The sequence below is a fragment of the Oryctolagus cuniculus genome, chromosome 8 (genome assembly GCF_051225735.1).
Source record: "Oryctolagus cuniculus isolate XC-2025 breed Fujian yellow rabbit chromosome 8, ASM5122573v1, whole genome shotgun sequence".
Lineage (NCBI taxonomy): Eukaryota > Metazoa > Chordata > Mammalia > Lagomorpha > Leporidae > Oryctolagus > Oryctolagus cuniculus.
This window is the reverse complement of record NC_142874.1, coordinates 46,272,188-46,285,680: the sequence shown is the minus strand read 5'-3', so window position 1 is coordinate 46,285,680 and position 13,493 is coordinate 46,272,188. Positions and strand designations below refer to the sequence as shown.

Here is a 13,493-nt window from a genome sequence, read left to right as displayed (position 1 = left end):
GTTGGTTACGATGCTGGTTAGGATGCCCACATTCAACACTGGAGTGCCTGGGTTTGGTCCCCCGCTCTGGCTCTGGATTCCAGCTTCCTGGCTAATGCAGACCCTGGGAGGCAAAAGTAATGGCTCAAGTAATTGGGCCCCTGGCACCTATGTGGGAGCCCTGGATTGAATTAGCAGCTTTGGCCCTGGCCTGCCCTGCCTTTATGGGAACTTGGGGATTGAACCAGCTAATGGGATTGTGCTATCACTTTTGCTCTCTCACTCAAATATGATGATGATAATAGTGATAGTAATGAAGACTATGATAGCTATATGTGAATTGCAACTGTGGATGCTGAGTTACTGTACCATGTCTAATTCTTACTCCCATTCTTGTCTTTATCCTTTTGCTTTGATTTCTGAAAAGTGCTAGAGGTGTCTAGAACTAGAGCATGACTTACAACATTATGAAGAAACTGTGTATAATGTTTTTGTAGGAAACCATATGATTAAATATATGTGGTTTGGCTATTTAAAAATGGAAGCTTTGTGAACTAGTCGAGAGGGTCTTTGAATGTTCGGTTTTAATTATTGTTTTCTTTCTTGCATGCTCACTAGATGCAAAAACGTGCAATGAGTTGGACCTGGAGAATTCTGTAGACTGGGAAGTAAAAACAATAACCAGTGCCTTGAAACAGTATTTGAGGTAAGCACCTCTCCGTGAAGGAGGGAAGAATGGACTCTTCAGATATGAGACAAACAGATGCCCACTGCGTGTATAAACATCAATAGTCAAGTTCAGCCCTATTAAAAAGGCGCCTAATAATGTCCCAGGCAGTGAGTTGAGTAGTAGACGGCTATCAGCTGATAAGTAAATTGCAACAGAGCAGAATTGGAATTAACTTGTTTTGAAATAGAAGTCTATTGTAGATGTGAGTTTTAGGAATTCAACACCATGAAAAAATGAAAATGAAGGCCATTTATTGAAATCTTTGTCTTTTATTTGTGTTTTAGAAGAAAATGAGGATTTTTAATTATTTTTTGAAATAAAAATTAGGTATTTAACAAAATAAATTTCCCCAAATACTTAGATGTTGACTACAAACTTACATTTGTTTTGCAAAAATTCTTCTGATGGTTAAATTAAAGCACAATCTCTGGAAACTTTCATAGCTGTTTTAAACATGCTAAGATGCAGAACTGAAGACACACAAAGTATGTCAATGATTAACAAATTCTTACATTTATAGTGAATTTACTACCATAATGCAAATTGCATGCTTTCTGTTTTTTATTGTCTCTGTTTGCATTCTCATATTTATTGTGATTCTTATTGCTAATCTTATTTCTGTTTTTATTCTAATTTTTATTACTATTTTTATTCCTATGCTTAATTTGGTTCCTTCTTGGAATTCTCTTTTTTTTTAAACTTTGATTTAATAAATATAAATTTCAAAAGTACAACTTTTGGTTTATAGCGGTTTTTCCCCCCACAACCTCCCTCCCACATGAAACCATCCCATCTCCTACTCCCTCTGCCATCCCATTCTTCATTAAGATTCATTTTTAATTATTTTTATATTCAAAAGAGCAACTTAGTGTATACTAAGTAAGGATTTCAACAGTTTGCACCCACACAGATACACAAAGTATAAAGTACTGTTTGAATACTAGTTTTAACGTTAATTCACATAGTACAACACATTAAGGACAGAGATCCAACATGGAGAGTAAGTGCACAAGGATTCCCATTGTTGATTTAACAATTGACACTGTTATTTATGATGTCGGTAATCATCCGAGGCACTTGTCGTGAGCTGCCAAGGCTATGGAAGCCTCTTGAGATCACAAACTCTGACCTTATTTAGACAAGGCCATAGTCAAAGTAGAAGTTCTCTCCTCCCTCAGAGAAAGGTACCTCCTTCTTTGATGGCCCTTTCTTTGCGCTGGGATCTCACTCACAGAGATCTTTCATTTAGGTCATTTTTTGCTAGAGTTCTTGGCTTTCCATGCCTGAGAAACTCTCATGGTCTTTTTAGCAAGATCTGAATGCCTTAAGGGCTGATTCTGAGGCCAGAGTGCTGTTTAGTGCTACCTCTTGTAGATAAAGGGGTAAGATCAAGGTAAATATATGTTTTTACATCCAAATTACCACTCATAGTGCCAAACTGTGGTTTAGATGAAGATTATGGTAAAAACGAATCTTGTCAGTCCCTTTCTAGGATTGGAATGAAGATAGGCATGGTACAGCTTACCCATTGTGCTGTCTCCAGCAGCTAGAGCTGTGCCTGTTACTGAGATAGGAAAACAGTGATGCTCAACCTGGGATGGTCTTGCCCTGCTGCCTCGAGCAGTGTCTGCAGAGTTTGGTTGTGGTTGCTGGAAGAGTGCTATTGACATCTCATGGGCTGAGGCCAGTGCTGCAGTGCGCACAACAAGACCCACTGTTTCCTCCAAAGAACTGTTTCTTCCAAAATATTAGTCATGCTGTGGCCGAGTGAGCCTGTGTTCGTGGATAATGGAAAGAATGCAAGAGCAACACAAATGTAGTGATTTGTTTGTTAGTTTGACCAGCAGAGGAAACTGCTTTAGGAGTAGGAGGTAGCTTTAAAGCCATTTTCTTGGGGAAGGGGTTTGTCCTAGCATCGAGACTCCTCATTTCCCATTCTTGTCCTTGCTCTGCTCCTGATTCCAACTTCCTGCTAATGCGGACCCTGGGAGGCAGTATGATAGCTCAAATGGTTAGGTCCCTACCACTCACATAGGGAACCTGGACTGAGTTCCTGGCTCCCAGCTTTGGCTTGGTGCAGTCCTAACTGTTGTAGACATTTGGGGACTGAACCAGTGGATGGAAACTTTTTCCTTCTGTCTCTTTGCCTCTCAAATTAAAACAGGAAAATCATTTTACTATTTGGTAAACTTATAACCAGTACAGGTAGAGGTTGACCAAGGTGACTCAGCTGTTAGTGGGGATCTGATAAACATCAGTTTATTTTTTTTTGTAGTAAATTACGGCTTTTTTTTTTTCCCCTCTGCTATATATAGTTTTCTTTTTCCTCGGGAGAGGAATTAGTTGCTAAAGCATCTGTTTATTCAGTTCATATTGTTTCTCTTTGGATGTTGGTATTCTCTGAAGCTAGTTCCATGTTGCCTCTGGTCTTGTGTTTATTTTTCTGCTTTCTCCTCTCATTCACTGCTTCTTCCTATTGAATTCCACTTTGAGGCATACATTGCCTGCAGGATGACATTAGATGCTATTATTATAGAACTTCATTCTTAACAGTATCTACATTCTGCCTGTATGTGATAAAGTGATTATCATAAGATGGCAGATGCCTAGGGAGATTGCAAAGTTAGGTTGCTGTCCCCGCCCCATGCTATTTTTATCAATGGAAAATGCAGGAATTAGGATTTAATTGATCCTTTTTCTGGTGATGCATCAAATGGAAGAACACTGAATTTCTCCTTCCAGTTTGACTCCAGGATCATGACCCAAGCAAGTATATTACAAGAGCTCGAGGTCTGCGGTCAGCCAGCCTGTAGGGTAGGAATCCCAGCTCTGTCCCTTACCAAACTGTGGCATGGAGCAGAACATTGCTTTTCCCACCAGAAGAGCTCTTGCCTTTGACTTCTTGCAGATAACCTGGTCACTTGCTGGCTGGGCAGTCGGGGAAAAAAGAGGGAAACTAAACTTCGAAAGCCCTAAACTAAAGCAAGAAGCAAAACCTCCAGGGGCCCTACAGGAGGCTAAAAATGAGCAGTGGACCCATCAATGCTGTCTTCCTTTGTCATCTGCTGACTTGGGGCAAATGTTTTTACTCCCGGTGCTTTAGAAGGCTGGGTTCCAGCCTCTTGAGTGGTTTCTCATCTATGCAGATTGTAATTTGAGTTTTCAGCAATGTGTTCCTACTACAATTTCCCATTGCAGAGGGGGAAAAATGAGCACTTGAGTGCTGTTTTGAGTACAATGATTTTACCTGGAGGAAACTTCTTTTAAGCCTGGAGATTGGAATGGGACTTTTTGGGAAGGAACTGCCAGCTTAGGTAAATGTTATGATTTATATCACCCAACAGATCCCAACGGGTGGCGAAGAGAGGTGGCTTAGAAGCATGTTGGGTGAGAGGCTGAGCGATGTGGTGACTCAGTGTAATAAATTTTGTATGGGGAACTTGTCATTTTTATTACTGCTTCCCTAACATTAGTGATATTTATTTTTCATGCTGCATCGCCTGGCTAGACATATGGCAATGATATAAGTAGCCTGTAGAAGATATTTAGACACAAATTCATTTTTATTGGAAAAGAAATGCTCTCTGTGGTTTCTCCTAAGTGAGCTCATTTCTCCACCTTTTCTGTTTGGCACCCTCTAACTCCTTCTTCCTGCCAGGTAACTGTTTTCCTTCTTTGCTGAATACTTCCTGCTTGTCTAAATTAGTACACTTCAAAGAGTTCATGGAAAGATGGAACTAAATGATAAGTTTGTTTAGGGGCACACATTTTTCAAATTCTATGCATAGTTTTTTTAAAAAATAATACCATTTTCCATGAGGGTTTCAAGACTCCTCATATGCATGGATTTCAAAATTTGTTCACATCAAGAATGAAGTTATCTTTTAGTTCCATGTTCCATGAACTCTCTGAAGTATACCCTGCACTTTGAAACAAAAACCTGTAAAGGATTCTGTGTAATCTATCCTTCCTTCTCCTGATTTAGGTTGGATGAAAGTGATTTTTTTCTTCTTCTTTAAATGGGAGCCTAGAAGAAGATAGGGAGAGGGGAAGTAAGAGGAATAGCTTCTCCTCACTCATGCTTTAAGTCTTAGTTTTGTCTCTGATTGTCATGTGTATGCATCATTAATTATATTTAAGGAGCATTCCTGTAAGTATGCTTCTGCATCTAGCTTTGTTTTTATAACAGAATTATTAAAGTGTAATTGACACCAACCTATGCGTATTTATTGTATACATTTTGATGTTTATATATGTGTATACTTGTGAAGCCGTCACCATAGTCCAGACACTCTATCTATCATCCCCTAAAGCCTGCTCCTGTCATTTGAAATGCCTTATGCTCGTCTTTCCTTTCAACTGCAGAGGCTCATCTGTAGGTGACTGCATCTGCTTCCTGTCATACATTGCTTTGTATTTTCTGTAGTTTCATATAAATTGAATTATATAGTGTGTAAAATTTCTTTTAATCTGGATTCCCTCACTCAGCATAATTGGTTTGCATTGACCATTGTCGCAGCATTTACTAGAGTTGGAGCAGCCAGGACATGAACTATATGGGATGCTGGTTTCACAAGTGGAAGCTTTACCTGCCTTGCTACAACACTGGGCCCCTTTAAATTCAATTTTTATTGAGATAGAGATACATACCCAGAGTAACTTGAATCTTTTTTATTTAACTGAGCTTTGTTTGATGGCCCAGAATGTGGTTTATCGTGAGAGTAAGTGGCCCATGTGCACCAGCAATGTATGTTTTATTACTTTTTGTTGGAGAGTCATTTAGGTAGAGGACATGCTGATTAGGTGAAGTTGATGGATAATTTGTTCCAATCTTGTGTATCCTAACTCATGTGCTGTCTACTTGTGTTACCAGTTATATAGTCAGAGAGGTATTTAAATCTGACTGTATTGTGAATTTATTTCTCCTTGCTGTTTTAGCAGTTTTTGTCATGTATTTTGAAGATCTGTTTTAGACCTATTGATGTTTAGTATTGTTATGTTATCCTTTTATCAATATGAAATTACTTTTTATGTCTAGGGCTTTTGCATGTGCCTAGATATTTTTTTAGTCTTTGAAGTTTTTGGAAATGTTGGAAGAACTATTTTTAGGTTATACAATTTCAGCCTTTTAAAAGTTTTTGATTTCTTGCCAGATTACTCTTAAGAAAGATAGTACAGATGGATACTCATCTAAACATTCTAAGTGTTTGTACAGTTAGGAGGTGTGTTCTTATAAAGTTGAGGATACATAGCAAGTTTCATTGAAATAAAACATCCCATTGCTCACAAGAGAAAAGATACTGCCATTCATGTAGTTTGTTTTGTAGAAAATTAAAGTGCTCTGTACATTTTTGAGGTGGTCAGTTTTATTTAATATGCACAAATATAGTAGATATGTTTAAGAGGAAAAGATTTAAGTTAAATATTTTCTGTGTAATTTTTTGTTGGATCTTCAGCTGTACCTTAGAGATGACTCAAAATTACATGCTTACATTTAGATAAAATGGTTGATTTTAAATATACTAATTCATAGAAGGAAGTTTTTATACATAAAACCAGATGTTTGTCAAGATAGTTTCCACAATTAGATAGGAGTTAACTGTATACTTAGATCTGATAGGGAGTTTTTAAAATTTTTTTTATTTTTTAAAAATTTTATTAAAGTTATATAAATTTCTTGTATTTCATATATATACAGATTCAGGAACATAGTGATACTTTCCACCCCACCCTCCTTCCCACCCACGAACCACACTTCTTCTTCCTCTCTTGCTTATTCCCATTCTTATTATTTAAAAAGATATGTTTTCAGTTAACTTTATCCTCATAATTAACCCCATACTAAGAGTTCAACAAGTCGTATGAAGAAAAAAAATTCCTCAATAGTCGAGACAAAGGCTGTTAAAAACCATCACATCTCAAAGTGTCCGTTTCACTCTATAGATTATCTTTTAGGTGCTCTATTAGTACCAGAGATCAGGGAGAACATATAACATTTGTCTTTTTGGGATTGGCTTATTTCACAAAGTATAATGGTTTCCAGGTGCACCCATTTTGTTGCAAAAGACAGGATTTCTTTTTTAACCACCATGTAGTATTCCATATTGTATATTTACCATAACTTCTATATCCAGTCTTCAACTAATAGACATTTGGGTTGATTCCATACCTTAGCTATTGTGAGTTGAGCCACAGTAACCATTCCGATAGGGATTTGTAACTGCTTATTGAGCTTCAATTGTGCCTCGTGCAAGTATCAGTTAATAAAGTGATCCATTTGATTGATGTATTTTTTGTGTGTTTGCAAAGATATCCCTAGGGATGTTTTACATGAGAACCAAGAAATGCACAATATATTTAACAGGCTTTTACAACACAGAAGCTCAGAGGGAGGTGAGCTCTTCAGATCCGTGCAGTAATTCTGAGCTGTCCTTTTCACTCAGGAGTCTCCCGGAGCCCCTCATGACTTACGAGTTACACGGAGATTTCATCGTCCCAGCCAGTAAGTATCAGAGATGTGGAGAACCAGTTTTCAGCTTGAGGATGTGTCTAATTTCCATGTGAAAATTCAGCTTACTATTATTGCAATCTGTGTTAAAAATCAGAAATCACTTTAGGTGATGTTGGGTTTTCCTCTTTGGAAGAGTTGGAAGAAAGGGCAGATGTATTCATTGGTTCATTCGTAGACATTAGTTATGGCCTATTGTGGGTTAGTCAGTGGTGGATGCTGGTTGAATGTGGTGCAATAACAGGTTAGGAGCCAATCCTATAGCAAGTATTTGGGATGCACACCTCTCATAAGGCCATAAATTATATACTCATGCATGAGAAAAATGCAGTGAGGACACAAAATATTTAGCTTGCAGAAGGGAGGGGTGAGCAGCAGATTTGAAGAGAATAGTAGACTGGGGATGGCTTCATAAAGAAAGACACTTAGATGGAAATTATAGACAGAAGGAATATGATGAGGTAATTCCAGAAGCCCAGACAGTATTTGATAGTGAATTACATGTGATAAAATGTTACATGAAAAAGGCCTACAGTTGGTAGAACTTAAATTTGTGATTACATTTTTTTGTGAGTCATACTCAGTTGAGGCTTTCTTGTTTTTTCTCAATTATCATATAGCTCACTTTTTACATTCAACACATGCTATTTAATCATCACAGCCATCTGAAGTATACTGGTGTTAAGTATTTAATAGTTAAGGAAATGTAGGTTGAGACATATTAAATGACTTGCCAGATTATAGAGAGCCATTTTTAAAATTCAAAACCCGAGTTCCCCTGGCTAAAACCTGCAGTATTGGTTTTCACAGGTGCACTGACAGTAGCTGTAATGGTATTTTCATTTCCTTTTATTTTTTCCCCCTACGATGTGTTCCATAGTTTAATTTCTTGAAAACACTCAGCACAGTCCCTATGGGTCCTGTGCTACTGCTGCCCAAATGCTGCTTTCTGTGTTCCCTCCTTGTGAGGTCTCTGCTGCAGCCCGTGTGAAAGTTGCTGGTCTGCTGCAGAGAGAAGCGATGTATAGGCCCAGTTACACTCCCAGGATGAAGTAGGCTTTCTGAAGATGCGAAAACCAGCGTTCTATTCTCTTGTGTTTGTACGTGGAAGTGGATTTTTTTTTTTTTTTGAAATGAGAATTTGTGTGATCAAGAAAGTCAGGGAAAGTTTTCTTGGCAAAAACTCAAGCAAATGCTAAGTTGTTTTGATTTCTTCCCTGTGGCATTTTTGGCAAACAGGGGAAAAAGAAATTAAACTTAGTTGGAGGACAATTGTTTCACGTTGTTTGCCTTAGAGACTGGAAAAAGCAGAAGAGTGCCAATTTTAATCTAGAATCCTTTGAGAATTGGAGAGAGATAAAGTGATTATAGGATAAGGTTTTAAATTCCCACAAATTAGTGTCATTACTATTGCCATCACTAAAGGCAGCCTGTTTGAAATTCTAATACCCATGTATTTTACCAGAAGATGTTCCGAAGTGGTAGCAACTTACTTCCCAAGAGGCAGTCCAGCCCGTGTGGAGGAAGTGAGTTGGTATAAATGCAAAGGTATCATCACCGGTTGGGCCAGTACCCTGTGTTGTGCTTCCTCATTTCGCAGAGACACTGTAAGAAAGTCTTACCAGTGATTTGAAAAGCAGGTCTGTTGCAAAGAAACATTGTAGAGTAGCTCATTGCTAGTGTGGATTTGCACCAAGTGCAGCTGTGGTTGGAAGGGGACCTGTGGTAATCTTACTCAGTGAGAAAAAGCACATGCATTGAATGGATGCATTTTTACCGGCCAGCGTTGTCAGTGCAGACTTTTACATTTTCGTTTTAATCTCTTGTGAGTACCCTTCTCAGTATATGCTCTCTCGCCAAGGAGAGAGCGAGCGAGCAGATCCTGTAATCCTGTGCATATGTACTTTTCAGAGCTGAATGAAACAGTTACAGAAGTCAGGAGGCCGAAATTAGTCTCCCTTTTTGAATGTTGTTGGAAAATGGGGATTGTGGCTAAGCTATCGTTTTCCATTAACAATGTCACAGCTTACCTTGTTATTCTCGAGTGTCTTGTTCGCTGAGCTGACTGCTAAGTTACCAAACACTGTGTGCCCACCTCTCACACCAGCATGGACAATGTGGTTTGTTTTTTTTTTATATATATATATTTATTTATTTGAAAAGCAGGGTTACAGAGCAGCAGCAGAGGCAGAGAGAGAGAGAAAGGGTTGGGGGGAGGTCGGTCTTCTATCTGCTGGTTCACTCCCTAGATGACCACAATGGCTGGAGCTGCACCCATCAGGAGCCAGGAGCTTCTTCTGGGTCTCCCATGCAGGCACAGGGGCCCAAAGACTTGGTGCTTTCCCAGGTGCATTAGCAGGGAGCTGGATCAGAAGTGGAACAGCCGGGAATTGAACTGGTGCTCATATGGGATGCCAGCACTGCAGGTGCTGGCTTTACCCTCTCTGCCACAGCGCCGGCCCTGACACTGGTTTTCATCCTTGTCCGTCATGTGTGCTGGTTTCCGTGTGTTCCACAGAGCTGAGATGGTCTCTTCTGCCTTCCCTGCTGGTAGTTCTGAGGATTTCCCCTGGGCCCTTTCACTTTCTCTCCTCAGTTTCTCTCCTGCACTTCTCTGTTGAAAACCTCTAAGTTCATTTCTGGAGATCAAGATAGAAATATTTGAATTTTATTTCAAGTTGTTACCACAAAAAGTGAAATTTCTTAGTTTTAAAAAAGAAAATCGACTGACCTGCTGTTCAACATTAAGTACATTGGAAACCCATAAACTGAGTTAACTAAAATTGCTAATAGGAGCTAGAGATCATCCTTCTATGTGACGGATTGTAATGGGCTTTGGAATAGAAATTCCTGAGACAAAAATGCCGTTCTCTTGGTCTGTGCAGCAGGGCAGCAGCATGTCCACCACTGCAAGGCTGCCGGGCACCTACCTGGATGCATTTTCTGCATGACAATTATTGCTTTTGAGCATGCCATAGTCCATGCTCTGTGTGTCAGCCTTTCAGACTTAGAGTGCTTGCAGTATTGTGTTGGTCAGAGTGGACCCAGCCTTCAGAGTTGGGCTCATCTTAAACTCAGGACGAGAATGACGAGTAGAGCCTGGGTGATGGTTGCATCACACGAGCAACCTCTTAACCATCAGCCAATCCACACAACACCCAAGTTGCTATGTTCACTCAAGTTTCTTCCTCTGGTCACATTCCCTGGGAAGCAAAACCATAACTGCAAAGTTCTTTAGTCATACCAGAGGAGACGTGGAACTATTCCAGCGCCCAGGGCATTGGTTTTGTTTAACCAAGCTGGTCCCTCCTGATTGGAGGAGGTAAACCTGATTACCTGATTGGTAAACCTGCATATGGAGCAGGATAAAATAAAATCTTGTGAGTCTTGGTGGGGAAGGACTCAGAAACGTGGACGTGAAAGGCATCCAGTGTTGGTTGGTAGCTATCTCTAGCCTGATGTACTCATTCCACAGTAGTTGGGGTGCCCACAGACAACAAGAACACCTGCTGTGTGTTCATTGAAGCTGTTTGTCCCTGGGGAAGTACTTGGGTGGTTTCTGCCAGTGCCATCCTAAAATTACATTTATTTATTGGCATTTCAATATGAAAATAATTTAACATCTGCCTGTGTGTCTGATCAGCACCAGTAAACTCTGATCCTACCTTTTCAGTCGCCGTTGGTTGGCACAGCACCGTAAGCAGATGTACATTAAGAGTATAGTGGCGGCCGGCGCCGCGGCTCACTAGGCTAATCCTCCACCTTGCGGCGCCGGCACACCAGGTTCTAGTCCCGGTCGGGGCACTGGATTCTGTCCCGGTTGCCCCTCTTCCAGGCCAGCTCTCTGCTGTGGGCCGGGAGTACAGCGGAGCCCTGCACCCCATGGGAGACCAGGAAAAGCACCTGGCTTCTGCCATTGGATCAGCGTGGTGTGCCAGCCGTAGCACAGCGGCCACGGCGGCCATTGGAGAGTGAACCAACGGCAAAGGAAGACCTTTCTCTCTCTCTCTCTCTCCACTCTGCTTGTCCAAAAAAAAAAAAAAAGAGTGCAGTGGCTGCTTATTTAAAGTTTCAGAATTAAAATGCTTTTCCTGTTCTAGTACACTCCTCATTTCCTGGCATTATTTCAGGAATTTGATGTAATGATGAATTTGGTATCTAAGATTTAAAAAAAAAGGATTTTCATTCCTTGTCAAAATTAATATCAATTAAAATGTAATATGGGTGGGCATTTGGCGCAGCGGTTGAGGTGCCGACGAAAGTACCACATCATGTATTGGAGAGCCTGGGTTCGAGTCCTGTTAAGTTCCTAACTCTAGCTTCCTGATAATGCACACTCTGCAAGGTAGCAGGTGATGGCTCAAGTACTTGGGTCACTGCCATCCACTTGGGAGACCTGCATTGTGCTCTGGGTTCCTGGCTTCAGCCTAGCCCAGCCTTGGCTGTTGTGGGCATTTGTGGAGTGAAACTGCAGATGGGGTTTCTGTTTCTCTCTTTCTCTCTGTTTCTGCTTTTCAAATAAAAAAATGAAATAAAATTTTTTAAAGATTTTATTTATTTGAAAGGCAGAGTTAGAGAGGGGGGGAGGGAGAGAGATAGAGAAAGGAGAGATCTTCTCCCGCTGATTCACTCCCCAAATGGCTGCAATGGTAGGAGCTGTGCCGATCAGGAGCCAGGAGCTTCTTCCAGGTCTGTCATGTGGGTGCAGGGACCCAAGCACTTGAGCCATCTTCCGCTGCTTTCCCAGGTGCATTAACAGGGAGTTGGATTGAAAATGGAGCAGCTGGGACTCGAACTGGCATTCATATGGGGTGCCAGCACTGCAGGTGGCTGCTTTACCCTCTACGCCACAGTGTGGACCACATAAATACATTTTAAACATTTTATTAAAAAACATTAAACTTTTCACCGTTTTGAAACACCAAATGCCCCCTTTCTGGTTCTGCTTTACCTCCTTGTCCATTATCTTTAGTTTTTCACTTTTTGAAGAATGGTCTGAAATCCCACTCTTGCTTCCCGTGCAGCAGCTTGCTCTTTGGTCTCCCATTGTAGTGAAAAGGGCAGTCTGTGTTGATGAGGTTAGTGTGTCCAGGGTCCCTTCTCCCAGTCTCTCCATCCTTCAGTTGTTCTTTGTCTGTTGGTACTGCTGCCCATGCCCAGTCTTGCAGGATTCTTCTTCCCTGCCTTCCTGATGACCGGGTGCTCCCTGGTCCTTGCTCTTCCCACCCCTGCCTCCTTGGTTTGCTTTGCTTGGCCTTCAACTTGGCATCTCCCCCATACCTGTCAGGAGCTGTGTTCCCCACAGCATCCTCAGTTTGCATTCTGAGTGGTCGAGCAGCTCTGTCCATGTGCTGGGACCTGGACAACTTAGAACCGTGATGTCTTTCCCCAGCCACCTGCTGGGTACTGTGACCTCCACCATCATCTTCCTCCTTAAACTTCATCTTCCACCTTAAACTTCCTCCTTAAACTGGCTTTGCCATCTGCACTGCTGTCTGTCAGTGGAACTGACCATGCCATCAGACAACCCAAAGTGAAACACTGGTCATCTCTGTTGCTCCTGACCCACCACCAGCCTGCCGTTTAATCATGTCAAATCCTACTCTGTCATAGCTGTCACACGACAGTAGCACAGGTGGCCGTAACAATGGCCGACAGGAACTGAGTGCTGCTGTGGGCCGGCCATGACGGCTAGATGCTTTTCATGCTTACTGCACCAGACCTGTCCTGTGCTATCGTTGTCTTCCTTTTGCAGGTGGAGAAACAGGCGCTGAGTGCTCAGAGCTCAGGTAGTTTGCTCAAGCCCGCAGCTGTCAATCAGAGGCAGTGACTGTATGGTGTGACTCCAGGCTTCTGGGCATGACTTCCTTCCTTGTGGTTCTGCCGCCACCCAGCCTCCCTCCCCGTTCTGCAACTTCTTGTCCACACAGCATTTCCCTCCCTCCTCACTTGTTCTTTCTCCCAATTCTAACCCACCCTGCCAGTGATGTCTGGTTCACTCTGTTCATACACTCTGCTAGCTTTACTTTGATTAAACTAGAAGCTACCTGTAGAGACAGCTTCTTCCATGTGGCCTTCTCAGACCAATGTTGGGATGCAGGCTTGCCTTTCTGTGTGCAGAGGCGCTGCTTTGGGGTGTGCACTGAGCTCCTGTCTGCTTGTCCATGAACTCGTCCACTTTAGTCAAGGTCCAGCTGCCTGCTAATGTGCACCCTGGGCAGCAGCACAGGTAAAAGTCCCAGTACCTGGCTCCCTGCCACCCTGCTGGAGTTCCTG

General features: G+C 41.6%; 1 protein-coding gene across 7 annotated transcripts in view; it reads left to right on the top strand.

Annotated features, from left to right (window-relative positions):
* The window catches only part of ARHGAP10 (Rho GTPase activating protein 10), a 346,158-nt gene that overhangs the window by 227,733 nt on the left and 104,932 nt on the right, over positions 1-13,493 (top strand). For all 7 annotated transcript variants that reach the window (XM_070047463.2, XM_070047465.2, XM_070047462.2 and 4 more), the window contains 2 exons: positions 598-685; positions 7,153-7,211. In XM_070047463.2, the coding sequence (XP_069903564.1) occupies positions 598-685; positions 7,153-7,211 (147 nt within the window). The remainder of the gene's footprint in view (positions 1-597; positions 686-7,152; positions 7,212-13,493) is intronic.